Raw genomic sequence first — 13,424 nt, forward strand, 5'->3', positions numbered from 1 at the left:
CAGTCTCTCGGTTTCGCTCTCTGCATCCCGAGTGTGGCACCCGCTGCAAGTGGATTCGCCTTTTCCTTCACCTTTTGTTTGTACCATAAAATCAACTTGGCGTACTAACATGTAACAAAATGTTTAGAAGCAGCGAAAAACGGGCCAAGAACTTCGCGACCGACCTGGTACGTCCATTTCCTTCATTTATCCTCTTTCCATACGACAAATCGCAAATGCATACGTAAATATGCATCCTAAAATTTTTTCAGACGCCCGAGGAGCTCGAGGGGTTGGTACAGGCGCTCAGCGAGGAGCAGAAAGCGCTTCTCCACGAGATTAAGCAAACGTTCATGGCAAACGTCTATGGAAATGAGCTGCTCTTTGACGACCTTTTTTTCGTCAGGTTTGGACGGTAATTTGAGGGACATTCGACTTTCAGGTTCCTGAGGGCCAGGAGTTTTGACCTTAAAAAGACGACCGTTATGCTCAACAAGTACTTTGCCTGGAGGACCGAAACTGATGTCCCCAGGATCATAACGGTGAGTTTAATGCAATGTCTTGAGCAAGGCGAAGACTGGCAAGTCCCGAAGAATGAGGGATGCGAACTACTAGCGGAGCTAGGTGGAGCATAATGCTGTCGATGGCATAAGCCAGAGGCAGCCTGAGCGACTAACAGGAGCTCTAGGGAGACCGCCAAGTGACCATTTGTGTGGACTTTGCATTGGGTATTATCCTACATTCATCCTGCGACTTTACACCTGTCTAGTCACAACCATTTATGCGCATGTACAGACTGACATGACTGAAATTCGAGAAAAACTTCGAGTACATCATCCGCACGCCTACCATGGAGTAGACAAGATGGGAAGACCCATTTATATCGAAAGGATTGGACTCTCCAATCCATCAAAAGCATTGCATGAACTAAGCACGCAGCAGCTTACAGAGTACTATGTTCAAAGATACGAGTATCGTAGGTTTTTTGTAAATGCATGTTGGTAGGTTGTTGGTACGACTAGGAAGTGTAGCTACTCATATTGTTCTGTGGATAGTCTCTCTGACGGTGAGCTAGTTGTGAGGGAGGATGAATGTATGAAGATAATGCTAATGAGAATAATACTATAATGTAATTGAAGGCATACAAACTGGGAAACTAAAGGGTAGCATCATGAATGTCTACTACTATAGACATACAGAACAAATGTTATGATAGCCAAAGTGGTCAGAGTAAATGTATCTGTCAGGATGATAAACAAATTGAGGTAAAAGGAGGAACTCTCAAAGGTACTGATGGGAAAACAGATTACAAATATTGCACTCATAGGTATAACTTGTATGAACTATGGATAGACAAAGTTACCTATGGTGGGAAGGACCTTCAGATAGAAGATAACGGAGATGGGCAATCTCAACTATTATCTGTTACACATACTGAGATATTGGAAGCAACAACTTACTACTCTATTAAACATGATACCGGTGAGAGATTTATAAAAGTTCCTCTCGCTATCAGGGTTCAGGATGCTAGATATGAAGGAGCATTCTGGTATGAAAACAAGGGTGGAAATAACTTAACATGGAAGAGCATCACTAGTACAGGTGACTTTCCTAGAGATGATCCAGGGCAAGGTGGAAATGAGTTTATAGACAAGCTAAATGATCTAACCTGCCAACTTCATAATCTCCATTCTGTCAACATTCATGAGAACGGCGATTTTAAGAGAGCATACTATTGTCCATGCGGTCAGGCCAATGTTACCATAGAGCCTACTTCTAATTATACTCCAACAGGTGGATACATCTGTTACCTGCATACATATGACCCCAATGTAACAAGGGTTATATATAGGAGTACTCTTCTTGAATGGAGAATGAGCACAAATGACGATAAGTACGCTCCATTTTCACTCAACCAACAAACTCCCACCCTCTATGTCTTCTACTGGGATAAAGATAAGAAGTGTACAAGGCCTCTTATTATTGGAGTGTACGTTGGAAAAGACTCTGGAGGCATACCCGTTCCGGTTTGTAATGACGGCTACAGTGACAATAGTAAATGGACAATGATTCCTGATAGAGTCGGAGAACATGTATTTGCAGGGACTCTCCATGAACAAAAGTGTCGTCTTTTCAGACCTGTAGATATAAACATCTCTGAGAAAGGACCATATGCTAACAAGTATTGCCAAGATAGAATCTGTACTAATGATGGCTGTCCTAAGAACGTACAAGTTTCTACTCACTCTTTATCTAATATAAATGGATATACCGCCAAGAAACACACTTATGGAGGAAAACCTTTTACCATAACTGGCTTCAGAAATGGTCTCTCTCTTCAGGAGTTAACTCTTCCAATATGGGATGTTACGGAGGTAGTAGTCTTTTTTTCCTCTTCATGTGGTGATACCAACACACCTCTCTTGGTCTATGCTAGTAGTGATGGTGGAAGTACTAAGAAGTGGTACAGTAGGACTAGAAGGGATATGAATGAGTGGCAAGAAGAAAGGGGTAAACTAAAAGGTGAGAATCCAGAGACAGCTAATAGCACCGGTAACCTTAAAATTGTTCTGGAAAAGATTAAAGGTAATCTAAAACTTCATTGCCAAGGAACTCAGGGATCTGGTAGTGAAATTAGAGACTCTGAAGAGGAGAATAAAGATGTTCAAATGCCTCCTCCCCCTCCTCTATCCGGTACTACCAGTGGAAATGGTACCATTTCTACTCGTTCTGCCATTATTTGTGGTACTACTCAACCATTATCTGGATTAGAAGGCTCTACTATTACTATTGATACTCTAACTAGTACTCCTGTTCCTCAATCCTTATTTGAAAAACAAGAAAATGATATACCTACTGTTCTTCCAGTAGTAGTTGGTATTGATACTTTTCCGGTAAAAGGTAGTGGTGCTCCTCTATCCTTACCTGGAAAAGAAAGTCACTCTGTTTTTATAGATCTACCAATCACTACCACTACTATTGAACAAGATCCTAATACTGCTCCTATTAAAGCCTCAGACCCTATTCCCGGAACTCCTGGTCAAGCTTCTCCTCCATTTCAACCTCAAAAGCCTAATACTGACCCTAATAATAACATTAAGATATCCATAGGAGTGCCTACGGGCTTTCTTGGTACTTCTGCCTTGGCTTGTTTTGCGGGATGGAAACTGTATAATCGCTATAAGGGAGAGCCTTGGGTTAGACAGATTTAGGAGTCTATGGAGATACTACCATGGATACACCATTACGCTTCCTTAGTCACCAAATTCAACATCCACACAGTTGCCTACATACATCATCCATGACTATGATATATTCTACAAATATACATTAATTTTATTACTACAGTTTCTCATGTCATGCTTCCGGCGGCCAGCTTAAAGAGTGGTAAAAGAGTCGAGCAGCTCCTAACGATTTTAGATCTCAGAGGATTTCAGATGAGTCAGATAAACACAAAATTGAAGGCCTTTTTGAGCGCAATGACTCTCGTTACACAAAATTACTATCCAGAGCTCCTGGGTAAACTCCTCTTTGTAAATACTCCTGGTATGTTCTCAGCCCTTTGGGCTATCTTCTCGGGTCTTTTGGATAAAAAGACACTTGGAAAAATCACTGTTATATCTTCCAAGACTGAATCAAGGGCGAAGATTCTTGAGCTCGTTGAACCTGATCAACTGCCAGAGTTTCTCGGTGGTACTCAGCCAGACGATACATGGCAAACGAGCCATTTTGGACCGTGGGGAGATGAAGAAATTATAAAATCTCTCAGGGACACGAATCCACATCTACCACTTGAGCTTTTTGAGCTAAAGTGTTTGTAGAAAACCCATCGGAGATGTATAAGCAGTAATGACCTCAAACAAAATTGGATACATGACCGTTTTGTAACATACAGAACATGATTTTTGGCTTTACGCTTTAAAAAGTACAGTGTAATTGTTAGTAGTATCTTTACGTGGTAACATGAATGTGCATCTTGTAGTTTTCCGGGCCACAGACGGACAAGCGATTGGCCCCCGCATGCAAGGTGATCCGTAATGGATATAAAATAAATACCGTGAAAATAAAGATGTACCACGTTAAATAGATGTGATTATAGTGCAAAGATGCCAGAAACCACGGCAAACAATAGTGGAATGGCATAGAAGGAAGCGGTCAAGAAACCGTCTTCGTTAACCTTGAGTCCCTCTATCAAAAATTCGTACAAGTTTTCGGTAATTTGGTACCATCCAAAAGTTCTCTTCTGAAAGTAGAGAAGCTCAGTCTCCTCATTATGTCCCTCGACAACAATCTGAGCCAACAAGTTCTTCTTTCCGTCAGACAAGAAGGAAGATGAGATGCACAATTCCTCATCGGAACCGGTCCATATGGTAGAATCTCCGTCGACAACCTTGGTGATTGGGGTACCATGAGCAACAATTGAGAAAGTGTATGGGCTGTTCTCACGAGGCTTGACGATCTCAGTCTCCTCTGGAAGGGATGCAATGTCAAGAGTGTAAATGTCAATCTCCTTGCGCTCTTCAGCCTCTTTGCCACTGAGGATCTTCAAGTAAGCATCAGAGAATACCTTCTCATCAACATCAACCCACATACCACCAATATTCTCAAAGAACTCCTCTCTTTGGCCATTTATAATGATAGAGCAGATGTGCATGTCATACTTCTTGAAGAAGGTGGCAATAGTGCAGTACTGGTCCTTGGCACCTTCCCAGACCAAACTGTTGCCATAGTACAGGGCAGAAATCTTGAATCCGGCGAAAGGTGAAACCAATCTGGTCTCAACACCATAGTCGTTGTAGACGACGTTATTGAAGGAACCATCCTGAGGAGCCGAGGCATCAACCTTGATGACGGAGGATTTATCTGAAAGCTTTCCTGAGATGAAAATCTTGCCATAGCGATCCTGGAAGGTATCAGCGTCTATATGGACCCAATGTCCGTCAAAATGCTCAAAGAATAGTTCCTTACCAGCGGCTTCAACTGAGCAAATATACAAGCTACCTCTCTTGAAGAAGGTGGCACTAGTGCAGTATTCACCACTCTTTCCTTCCCAAACACGTTCCTTACCGTGATACAAGGCGGCAATCTTGGAGCCACCAAGAGGTGAAACCAATCTGGTCTCAACACCATAGTCGTTGTAGACAGTGTTGGTGAATGAACCCTTTTGTGAGGAAAGAACATCGACCTTGATGACCTTGGAAGCACCTTCTGTGAGTTCACCAACCCTTTTGAAGAAGGTGCTAAAGTCTGTTGGCTTCCAGATACCATTCACCTTTTCGAAATAATGTTGGCTAAGCTTGTTCTTGGTATCAATAGCATGCAACCTGAAGATGGCTTCTCCATAAGCAGAGTAGATTACGACACCGGTAATCTTGGAACCACTCTGTGCTTTCCATACGGGGACGCCTCCATCAACGATGTAAACAGCCTTCAAGCCATACTTGGGGACGAAGTGCTTGTAGCTTAGTCCGTTGGTATTCTGCCCATAGACAACAACGTCGGGGTTGTTTGACTTGGAAAGGTCGATTGTTGCACCAAACTTGGCCTGTTCAGCAAAGAATCTGTCATACTTTATGTGGTAATACTCCTTGGTGATTTGTGTCAACTTTCCATTTTCATTCTCTATGAAGACGAGGTTGTTGCCAGATTGACCAATGAGGATTTTGAACAACTTGGCTTCACCAGCCCTGTACAATACATTCACAGAAGTGGCATGCATGCCATTCTTGGCCTCCCAGATGAGTTGCTTTCCGCACATGATTCTGTTCATGTGGAAATCAACTTTTGCCAGTGCGATCCTGTTATGCAAGTTGTGATAATCAGCCTCAATGAGGGAGACCTTGTTAGTGTCTACATTCTCAGTATCGAGAGTGAATGCGCCTGGGTCCTCCGTGAAGAGTGAGTAGGCCTTCTTGTCATAGCGAGCCTTATCTACTCGTACCCATTTGCCATTTTCACGTTCACGGTAAGAAGATGAGGGGGAGAAGGTTGGGCCCATGACGACCTCAGAAAGATAAGGCACACCGCCTCTAGAGATTAGATTGACAGAAGTGGCCTTTTTGCCACGACCGTACTCCCAAACGACCTCATGGTTATACACAACTTTGGCAAGCGACTGTTGAATGCGTGCGGTGAAAACGCGGTAGTCAGCCTTTCCGTAGTATTCATTAGTAATTATCACGTTTAATTTGTCTGGATGAGCGAGATCAAGGGTGACGTTGTCATAATCACTTCCCTTGAACGAATGTTCCGGGACATTGGCGCAACTGCACAGCCCCAAGAGACCGAATATGTGTAATGCAACCGATACCTTCATTTCGGTCGATTTGGAAAAAGAAAGAATAATGCCAAGGAGGAGAATTCATTCATTCCCTCAGTATGGGGAACCGACGGGTGTAGTTCCAGAAAGAAGAACCGAGAAATCTCTCAGCCTGCATTCACGTTCAGCAGATTCTATGCCTTTGGAATGTAGAAACATGTCCCTATCGTATTCCACTTTTGGAAGAAAAAGTCGCCATCGTCTCCATGCACAACGGCGGGGTCTATGGTGGTGGACATTCCACCTAAAGTTCAAATGTGTACATTCAAATGAACTTCTATGATGAAGTTGACGTATCTTGTGAATGGTCGAAGAATAACATCCGGCGATTCTGGTCTTGAGCTCGTGGGTCCTCTGCCGCGTTGATGGCGAGCGTCCATTCACCCTGTGAATGAGCAGTTCACGGTGTTTATGGAGAGGCTCTGCAATGGTTTCTAGAGTACATTGCAGTGGGTTTTGGTGGAATGGGATGAACCCTGGTCCCCGGTGTCTCCTGTAGAAGTCGAGAGTTTAAGGGCATTCCATACGTCCAAACGTGTTTAAAGATGTACTACATGATGTTTCGTGTGCCCAGGATGGGCGTAATAGTTCAGTTTCCTGGGAATGCAGAGTTGTGGTTGGAGATTCTATGGACGTCCAGTTTCCATCTAGGCCCATTTACAAGGCATCTAGATAATCTACATGCTATAAACACAGTGTAAGTTCTATTTAGCCACTAATTACATCTACATGCACGTGACTTTGCGGTCAGTTGGGATGACCAAGAGGTCCGTCTCATGTCTTGCCACTCACATTTACCCAGGTCTCTCCCTGGCTAAAGCTAGTCCATTGCATGAATTAATGTACAGGATAGATGTGGATGACCTTAAAATTTACAAACAGACAAACAAAGCTTGTCTATAAGACAGTTTAGAAATTGCAGGTTCATTGACCTTTTCTCATTACACTTACCAAATCTTCACTCATACATCTCGTTGCAAGATGGGAATGTTATTACTATGAATGCTGAGATGCTTTCTCGATCAGCGTTTATACTAGGTGGACTGGTAACTGCATTATTGTCTGTGCTCCACTTGGACTGGAGTTCAAAGATGGAGAATGTACAGACCTTGCAGAGTATATCGTGAATGATTTAGCACACTCATGGCATGGTTACAAGATGCCATGCAAAGTAGCCACACATGTTCATGTTCTACCCTTGTTAGGATTCACGGAGCCTCCTTATCCGCTCTTCATCCATACGTTATTTCTTCCTCACCGGAGCCCATTAGCTCCTCCGTCCTCTACTATTTACCGTCCATCAATGGTATGCTCCATTTCCCTCAGTGGACCTACACATTCACTGAGTGGTAGTCCTCAGTATAGACTTCCCAGTCTCCTTACTGGAGCACTTTTTGTACTGTTTCCACAGAGTCTTTGCTTTGTCCAACCAAGGGTCTCCTTTATGGTTTTTGAAAACTCTACCGAGTGCGTAATAGGCAACCCCTTGGACCAAAGCAACTCCAGCCAGAACTCCAATGGCAATCTTCCAAATAGTGTCTGAGCACATACCATCAACTCCTCCAGAGGGAAATTCAGATCCTGGACCGGCTTTGGGAGAAGCAGGATCAGAGGAAGTGGAGGTCTTGGTAAGAGTACGAGTTCCTCCGCTAGAACCTCAAACCCCATTCACTGTACTTCTACCAGGAAGAATAGAGTCTTTTTCATTACTAGTAGGACCAGCATCATCTTTAACGTCGGAACTAGGAGGAAGATGCTTAGAGGTTCTGGACCAGGAGGTTGTTGACCGGGAATTTGACCACTAGGGCCTCCAGCTTCAGCTGTAACGTCAACAGGAATAGTAACACTACCTTTAGCATGTTAAAGAAGAGAGAGAATAGTAGATTGATCAAGAGTACTAGTACTAGATTTAGCAACAGTAGGTTGAGCAGCTCCACCTTGAGTATTAAGACCTGGGTCAGATGAGACAGTAAGTTTTTGAGGAAGATCAGAAGATTGAGCATCTTCCAGAAGCCTTTTGGTCTGTGCCACTTCACCATCAAATTTGGCAATTATGTCATCTAAACTTTCACAACTACAGAGCCCCGAAAGGTAGGCTACACAAAGTATTACAAGAATCTTCATGTCTAACAAGATGAATAATAAAGTAGACAGACATTCTCAACTCTTCCTCGTGTGGTGTAACATGTGAATATTCATGAGAATATTTAGATAAACTGGAGGGGAATTGTCATTATTTTAACAAGAATAGGACTGTATAAATATTTTTATTATCTTGTCGTATTCTTGTCATTGTATGGTTGCTATTCCTTCCGCTCCAGCATGAGACAGAGGAAGAATAGTTGCCACCATGAAGACAAATCATTCTTTAAGAAGCATTACGGTCATGAAAGAAAAAAGAGTGAGAGTCTATTAGAGTGATACCGTCGACAGCGGTACACGGACTCGCTGAGGCTAGGCAGACTGAGACAGCACTTTTCAGACTTTAGAACATTTAATGATTCCATAAAACTTTATATAGTAAAGTATCATGATCAGATTGGAGATTCTTAAGAATGGAATCACCAGTAGCAACATTGGAGTTCTCATTGTCAAGTACTCCCTTCGGTGCCCTATTAAGTTCGGAAAGCAGTTTACCTAATCCTTGATGAGTACCACTGGTAGGTGTTATCTGAGCATTGCAATCTCCATTCTTGTATCTGTACCAACACCCGTCATCATTCTTGCAGTAGTAGCAGTAGGCTTCCTTGGATTTCACACAGATTAACAGGGGTGGTCCAGTAGTACTAGCACCTTTATGGTAGACACTCATTTATCCACTAGGGAGATCATTTTTGGTAACCCATATAACTATCTTCTCTCTACCATTCTCACCTGTTGACCAATATTCACATTTATTTCCGAAATCCAGAAAAACTGCATGTTTCTTATTAGGGAAACTAATAGTACCAGTACGAAGACCTGTCTTAGAGGAGCTGTAACCAGGACCTCTACCAGGAGTGCCGCTATTCTGATTAAGCTTAGTCTGAAATTCAGTTCCTAGTCCTTTGCTAACCCGAGTAAAAATACTCTCTAAGTTTTTAGTGGTTATATACCTATCACTCCTTAACATTTCACCAACCCATATCTCCTTACTACCCTGGCTGGAGTCATTCTCTACACTAGTAGTTACAACCACAGCTCCTCATGAAACAACACTGCCAACCCTTCCATCATCCCTCTGACAAGCTCCAGTGATTAGCCAATGAGCAACTCCCATGCAAACACTTCCGAGTCTCCGTCTTCTCATCAAAATGTGCATCTAGTCACCGAGTACACACTGGAAAGAGACAAAATCCAGATATCCACAGCTATGAGCAAATCCTCATTCTTTACACTAAATGAATGAAAAATTGTGAGGATGTGAGAAAATTCCCGTGGAATTTTCTTTCTTGTGGCTATGGGCCTCCAAAGGGCCACACCTCCCACGTGATGTCCTTATCAGTGCCAATTTTGTGGTATTTGGTTGGCATTATTGGGACAAATATGCACTTTTCTTCCCTTGGACGTTTAATCTCCAGGAATGTCGCAGGGTTTGGCAAGAACCGCCGGGGTTTCAGCTCCAGCATTGACGTTGGCAAAGTTGACGGAATAAAAGACACATACATTGGTCACTAGTGGAGTGTTGGCTTTAACATGGAGTTTAATGTATGGTGAGAGGTTGATGACTGAAAAACTCTCCCGGATGGTGTGCCAGACCCATTCAGTGGAGGTCAAATATGGAAGGACCGATTTTACGCACTGTTTGTCATGGTATACACGATGTGTGAGTTGTTGAGATGACGTGGATGTGGCTGGATGCTTTGGAATGGTTTAAAAACTCGGATTAACATTACATTTTGGAGGTTTCTAGTTTTAGTATACGCTCTCATTCTTGGTATTTTATGGATGGCTTGCGCTATTTAAGGCCATAAACGCTTTTGACTATTCTCAAAATGGTCATATCTTATATTATTCCTACTTGTACATCTTGTCTGCACTATCAAAGGCATTCTCTCCAAAAGGACATGATACATTTAATCTTCCTTTGACACTTTCCTGCTATTTCCATATACAGCCACAAGCTTTGACCAATTCAATAGTGTTTTGAATGCATCATTTGCACGCTACTCATGGAGCAGTTTAATTAGTGGGTAACAATCTTGGGAACCACTCAACAGTTCCTTGCGGAATCCTCTTTAGGTCTCGACCATCTTCTTATCATACTTTGATATTCTGGAGCGAAGTACCCCAAAGGGTAAGTTTATTATGCTGATTCACTTTGTAATCTCAGTTGTTGTTTCTGCAGTGATTTGTCGGATTCGGCTCAAAAAGTTACATTTGTACTCATCTTTTTACGGTACATTAATGCCACTCCTTCGGATCATTGTTTGTATTTAGCATCCTTATTCTGGATCTCTATATCCATATTCATGGATCTTCATTATATCCTGGATTGTTGTCCCGTGTTTTCTCTAGTTTTTACTCATAATATCTATATCTATATGGTACACCAAGTGAGTAGCAAGTCTCTCTGAATTACTCTTTTTTGGGGAATCTTTTCATTCATCTAGATATGTGGCAGGTTTCTTCCCACTTACCATCTTGCATGAATGACTAAATAGCATCTATACATCATTTTAAAATTGTAAACTTTATAGAGGTTGAGGAAACTTTTTATCGTTTAGTTGCTTGGAGCATGTACTTGTATTAATCTTTGTGTGGCTCATGCCAGGAGCCTATTCTTGAAATTATGCATCTGGAGTATTATTCCTGTTACAACCAGGATTCCATAGATGTTATGTTTGTTGGAAAACCATGGATAATTTTCCAACGTAATAGCCATAAATGGAAATATCTAAAGGGCAGGCACACAACTATGCTCTTAGTTGAATCTAAATTTCGTAACTTTGAGATTATGATAAATTTAAAGAGAGATGAAGATTACTAGATGTTTAGTAAATGGCTGTACGGACGTGGTGGGATCGTAAAGTCCACCACGACTCTAATGAAAAAAAATATTATTATGAGAATAAGAACGGTAAGATTTTCCTTGAACTCAAAACTCTTGATACCATTCCCGGCTACAGAACAATCACTCATTATAAAAAAGACGGCAAAATAACCGAGATTAAGAAAGATGGGAAGATTCTAGAGGGTTTTGGTAATTTAAGTGCGAGCAGAATCACAGCTTACTACTGGACGGGTGATTATCTTTACAAAACTCCGCCAATTATCCAACTGAACGATGACTATGACTTTTACGTTTTTGAGAAAGATAACAAATGGAAAAAAGATGATAGCATACTTTATGCCAATTTAAGAGAGACTTTGGAGAGGCAAAACTGTAAGAGGAATAAAGCTCATCATGTTAATATGAAAAGGAAGAAATTTCCAAAAAAATACAAGTGCTTAACTAAAGGTTGTGGTGTAGAGATTGAGGAAATATTCACACCCTATCAGGATTACGCTCAATCTTTACATAAGATTTCCGATGGCTCGCTGACTAGATTTAATGAGAGTATTTTCGAGCAATATGGACTTCCATCCTTTGAGAGTGTCAAGGAGGTTTATGTATTCTTTTATCCTAAGGGCAGTGGAACTCCTTTTTTGATGTACTTTAAGGATTTGGAGAAATGGTATAGAAGAAATGATAACGATTTGACAAAGTGGTATGAAATGATGGATGATTATAAACCTAAAGGTGATGGAAAGGATAAGGAAATACTGAAAAGCTTTTTCGCAAAATATATCCCAAGAATTACAATTGACGCAGATTACTATAACGAGGGTGAGAAGACATATAAAGCGGACAGTCATACTATTACTGTAACAAAAAAGACAATTGGAAAAGACTTTTACCAGTTTACTCATTCTGGAGGGGACAATAAACCATTTCTAATAAAAGATGTTCTTAAGAATGGGAAGGAGCAAGGTGTAAAATTGGATGATACTCTCACCAGTTTGTCATTTTTCTATCTTGGGGAAGATCCAAAGGGTAAGGATTACCTTCTAGCTGAGACACTTAAGCACAGAAGCAGCAGTAGGTACATATACTACTCGAGTCTAATTCCCCCAAAATTCCCGTATGCTGTAGCCATTAAATCAGTTACCAGACCACAAGATAGTGAGATTATTTCGAAACTCAAACAAGCAATTGAAGAAACTGAGAAAACAAAGTTCAGCGAGCAGGATATTGCTGAAACGGTAACAACATCAGTAAAAGCTACTCTTTGGACTATGTTTGGAAGTGCTTTAGGATACGGTGGTTGGAAAACGTTTATTGCATTATTGCCACTTTTATAATGTCTATAAAGGCAGAATATACCAAATCCTATTCACGCTGGGAAGATTGGACATTCAAGACTCCCAAATTATGGAGAATGTAGTATAGACCTTACAAATTAATGCAGTTTATTTTGTGAGACTTTTATCTTGTTTAACTAATGACTATGAATGGTGATTGTTTAATAATATGTTATGTTTCTAGGTATAACTTGTTAATATTTGTCGCACATGCAGAGGTTTACCAGTCCAACTTTTGGAATAAATCCTTCCTTCTATACGATCTTATGATGGAGGATGGCTTTGCCTACTACTATGCAAATCCTTCTGGAGTAGGTACTGGTAAGCAGAATGGTAAATACTGCACAAAAAACTGCAAAGGAGGGAACTGCCAAGGAACGTGCAACTGTGGATGTGGAGGAGGAAAATGCGATCCCAAAGCCTGCAAAAAAGCCGACTGCCAATGCTGTAAAGAGAGGGAAGGTACTTATTCATTTTTAAACGCATTCACATCCCAATCCCTAATGACCATCTTGGCCTCTACTGGAGACGGCTACCTCAAGACTTATTTCAAATATGAACATCAGGGTAAATGGCCTACTGACCAGTACTATCTGAAAAGAATCTAGGGAAGCTACTCAATTAGGGTTCACTAAAGACTGTTTTAAGGAGAATCTTAACTGGCTCTCTGTAATGACCATGGTCACAACTCCGCTAAGAATGGTACTCATGACACCAACATCCTCTACCCATCCCATAAACAAACCACCTCAGTTATGAAAACAAGTGAGTACTAAATATGCCTACAAAAGCTTCCATAATA

The 13,424-nt window shown here is 41.4% G+C and overlaps 5 protein-coding genes across 5 annotated transcripts; 3 read left to right on the plus strand and 2 right to left on the minus strand.

The window, feature by feature from the left end:
* Positions 1-119: 119 nt before the first annotated feature.
* BEWA_027070 (hypothetical protein) lies at positions 120-3,800 on the plus strand (the record flags this gene model as incomplete). The annotated part of the gene is made up of 7 exons (XM_004829467.1): positions 120-167; positions 252-385; positions 422-521; positions 775-959; positions 1,179-1,244; positions 1,307-3,111; positions 3,328-3,800. The coding sequence occupies 7 exons, from the start codon at positions 120-122 to the stop codon at positions 3,798-3,800; spliced, it is 2,811 nt and encodes a 936-aa protein (XP_004829524.1).
* A 272-nt stretch (positions 3,801-4,072) lies between these two features.
* BEWA_027080 (uncharacterized protein) lies at positions 4,073-6,295 on the minus strand (the record flags this gene model as incomplete). The annotated part of the gene is made up of 1 exon (XM_004829468.1): positions 4,073-6,295. The coding sequence occupies one exon, from the start codon at positions 6,293-6,295 to the stop codon at positions 4,073-4,075; it is 2,223 nt and encodes a 740-aa protein (XP_004829525.1).
* A 1,671-nt stretch (positions 6,296-7,966) lies between these two features.
* BEWA_027090 (signal peptide-containing protein) lies at positions 7,967-8,422 on the minus strand (the record flags this gene model as incomplete). Its single annotated transcript, XM_004829469.1, has 2 exons — positions 7,967-8,148; positions 8,251-8,422. 2 exons carry the CDS (start codon positions 8,420-8,422, stop codon positions 7,967-7,969), a joined length of 354 nt encoding a protein of 117 aa, XP_004829526.1.
* Positions 8,423-11,278: 2,856 nt separating this feature from the next.
* On the plus strand, positions 11,279-12,622 carry BEWA_027100 (hypothetical protein; the record flags this gene model as incomplete). The annotated part of the gene is made up of 1 exon (XM_004829470.1): positions 11,279-12,622. One exon carries the CDS (start codon positions 11,279-11,281, stop codon positions 12,620-12,622), a length of 1,344 nt encoding a protein of 447 aa, XP_004829527.1.
* A 330-nt stretch (positions 12,623-12,952) lies between these two features.
* BEWA_027110 (hypothetical protein) lies at positions 12,953-13,230 on the plus strand (the record flags this gene model as incomplete). Its single annotated transcript, XM_004829471.1, has 2 exons — positions 12,953-13,084; positions 13,189-13,230. 2 exons carry the CDS (start codon positions 12,953-12,955, stop codon positions 13,228-13,230), a joined length of 174 nt encoding a protein of 57 aa, XP_004829528.1.
* Between the last annotated feature and the right edge of the window lie 194 nt (positions 13,231-13,424).

The sequence above is a fragment of the Theileria equi genome, chromosome 1, assembly GCF_000342415.1.
Source record: "Theileria equi strain WA chromosome 1, complete sequence".
Classification (NCBI taxonomy): Eukaryota; Apicomplexa; class Aconoidasida; order Piroplasmida; family Theileriidae; genus Theileria; species Theileria equi.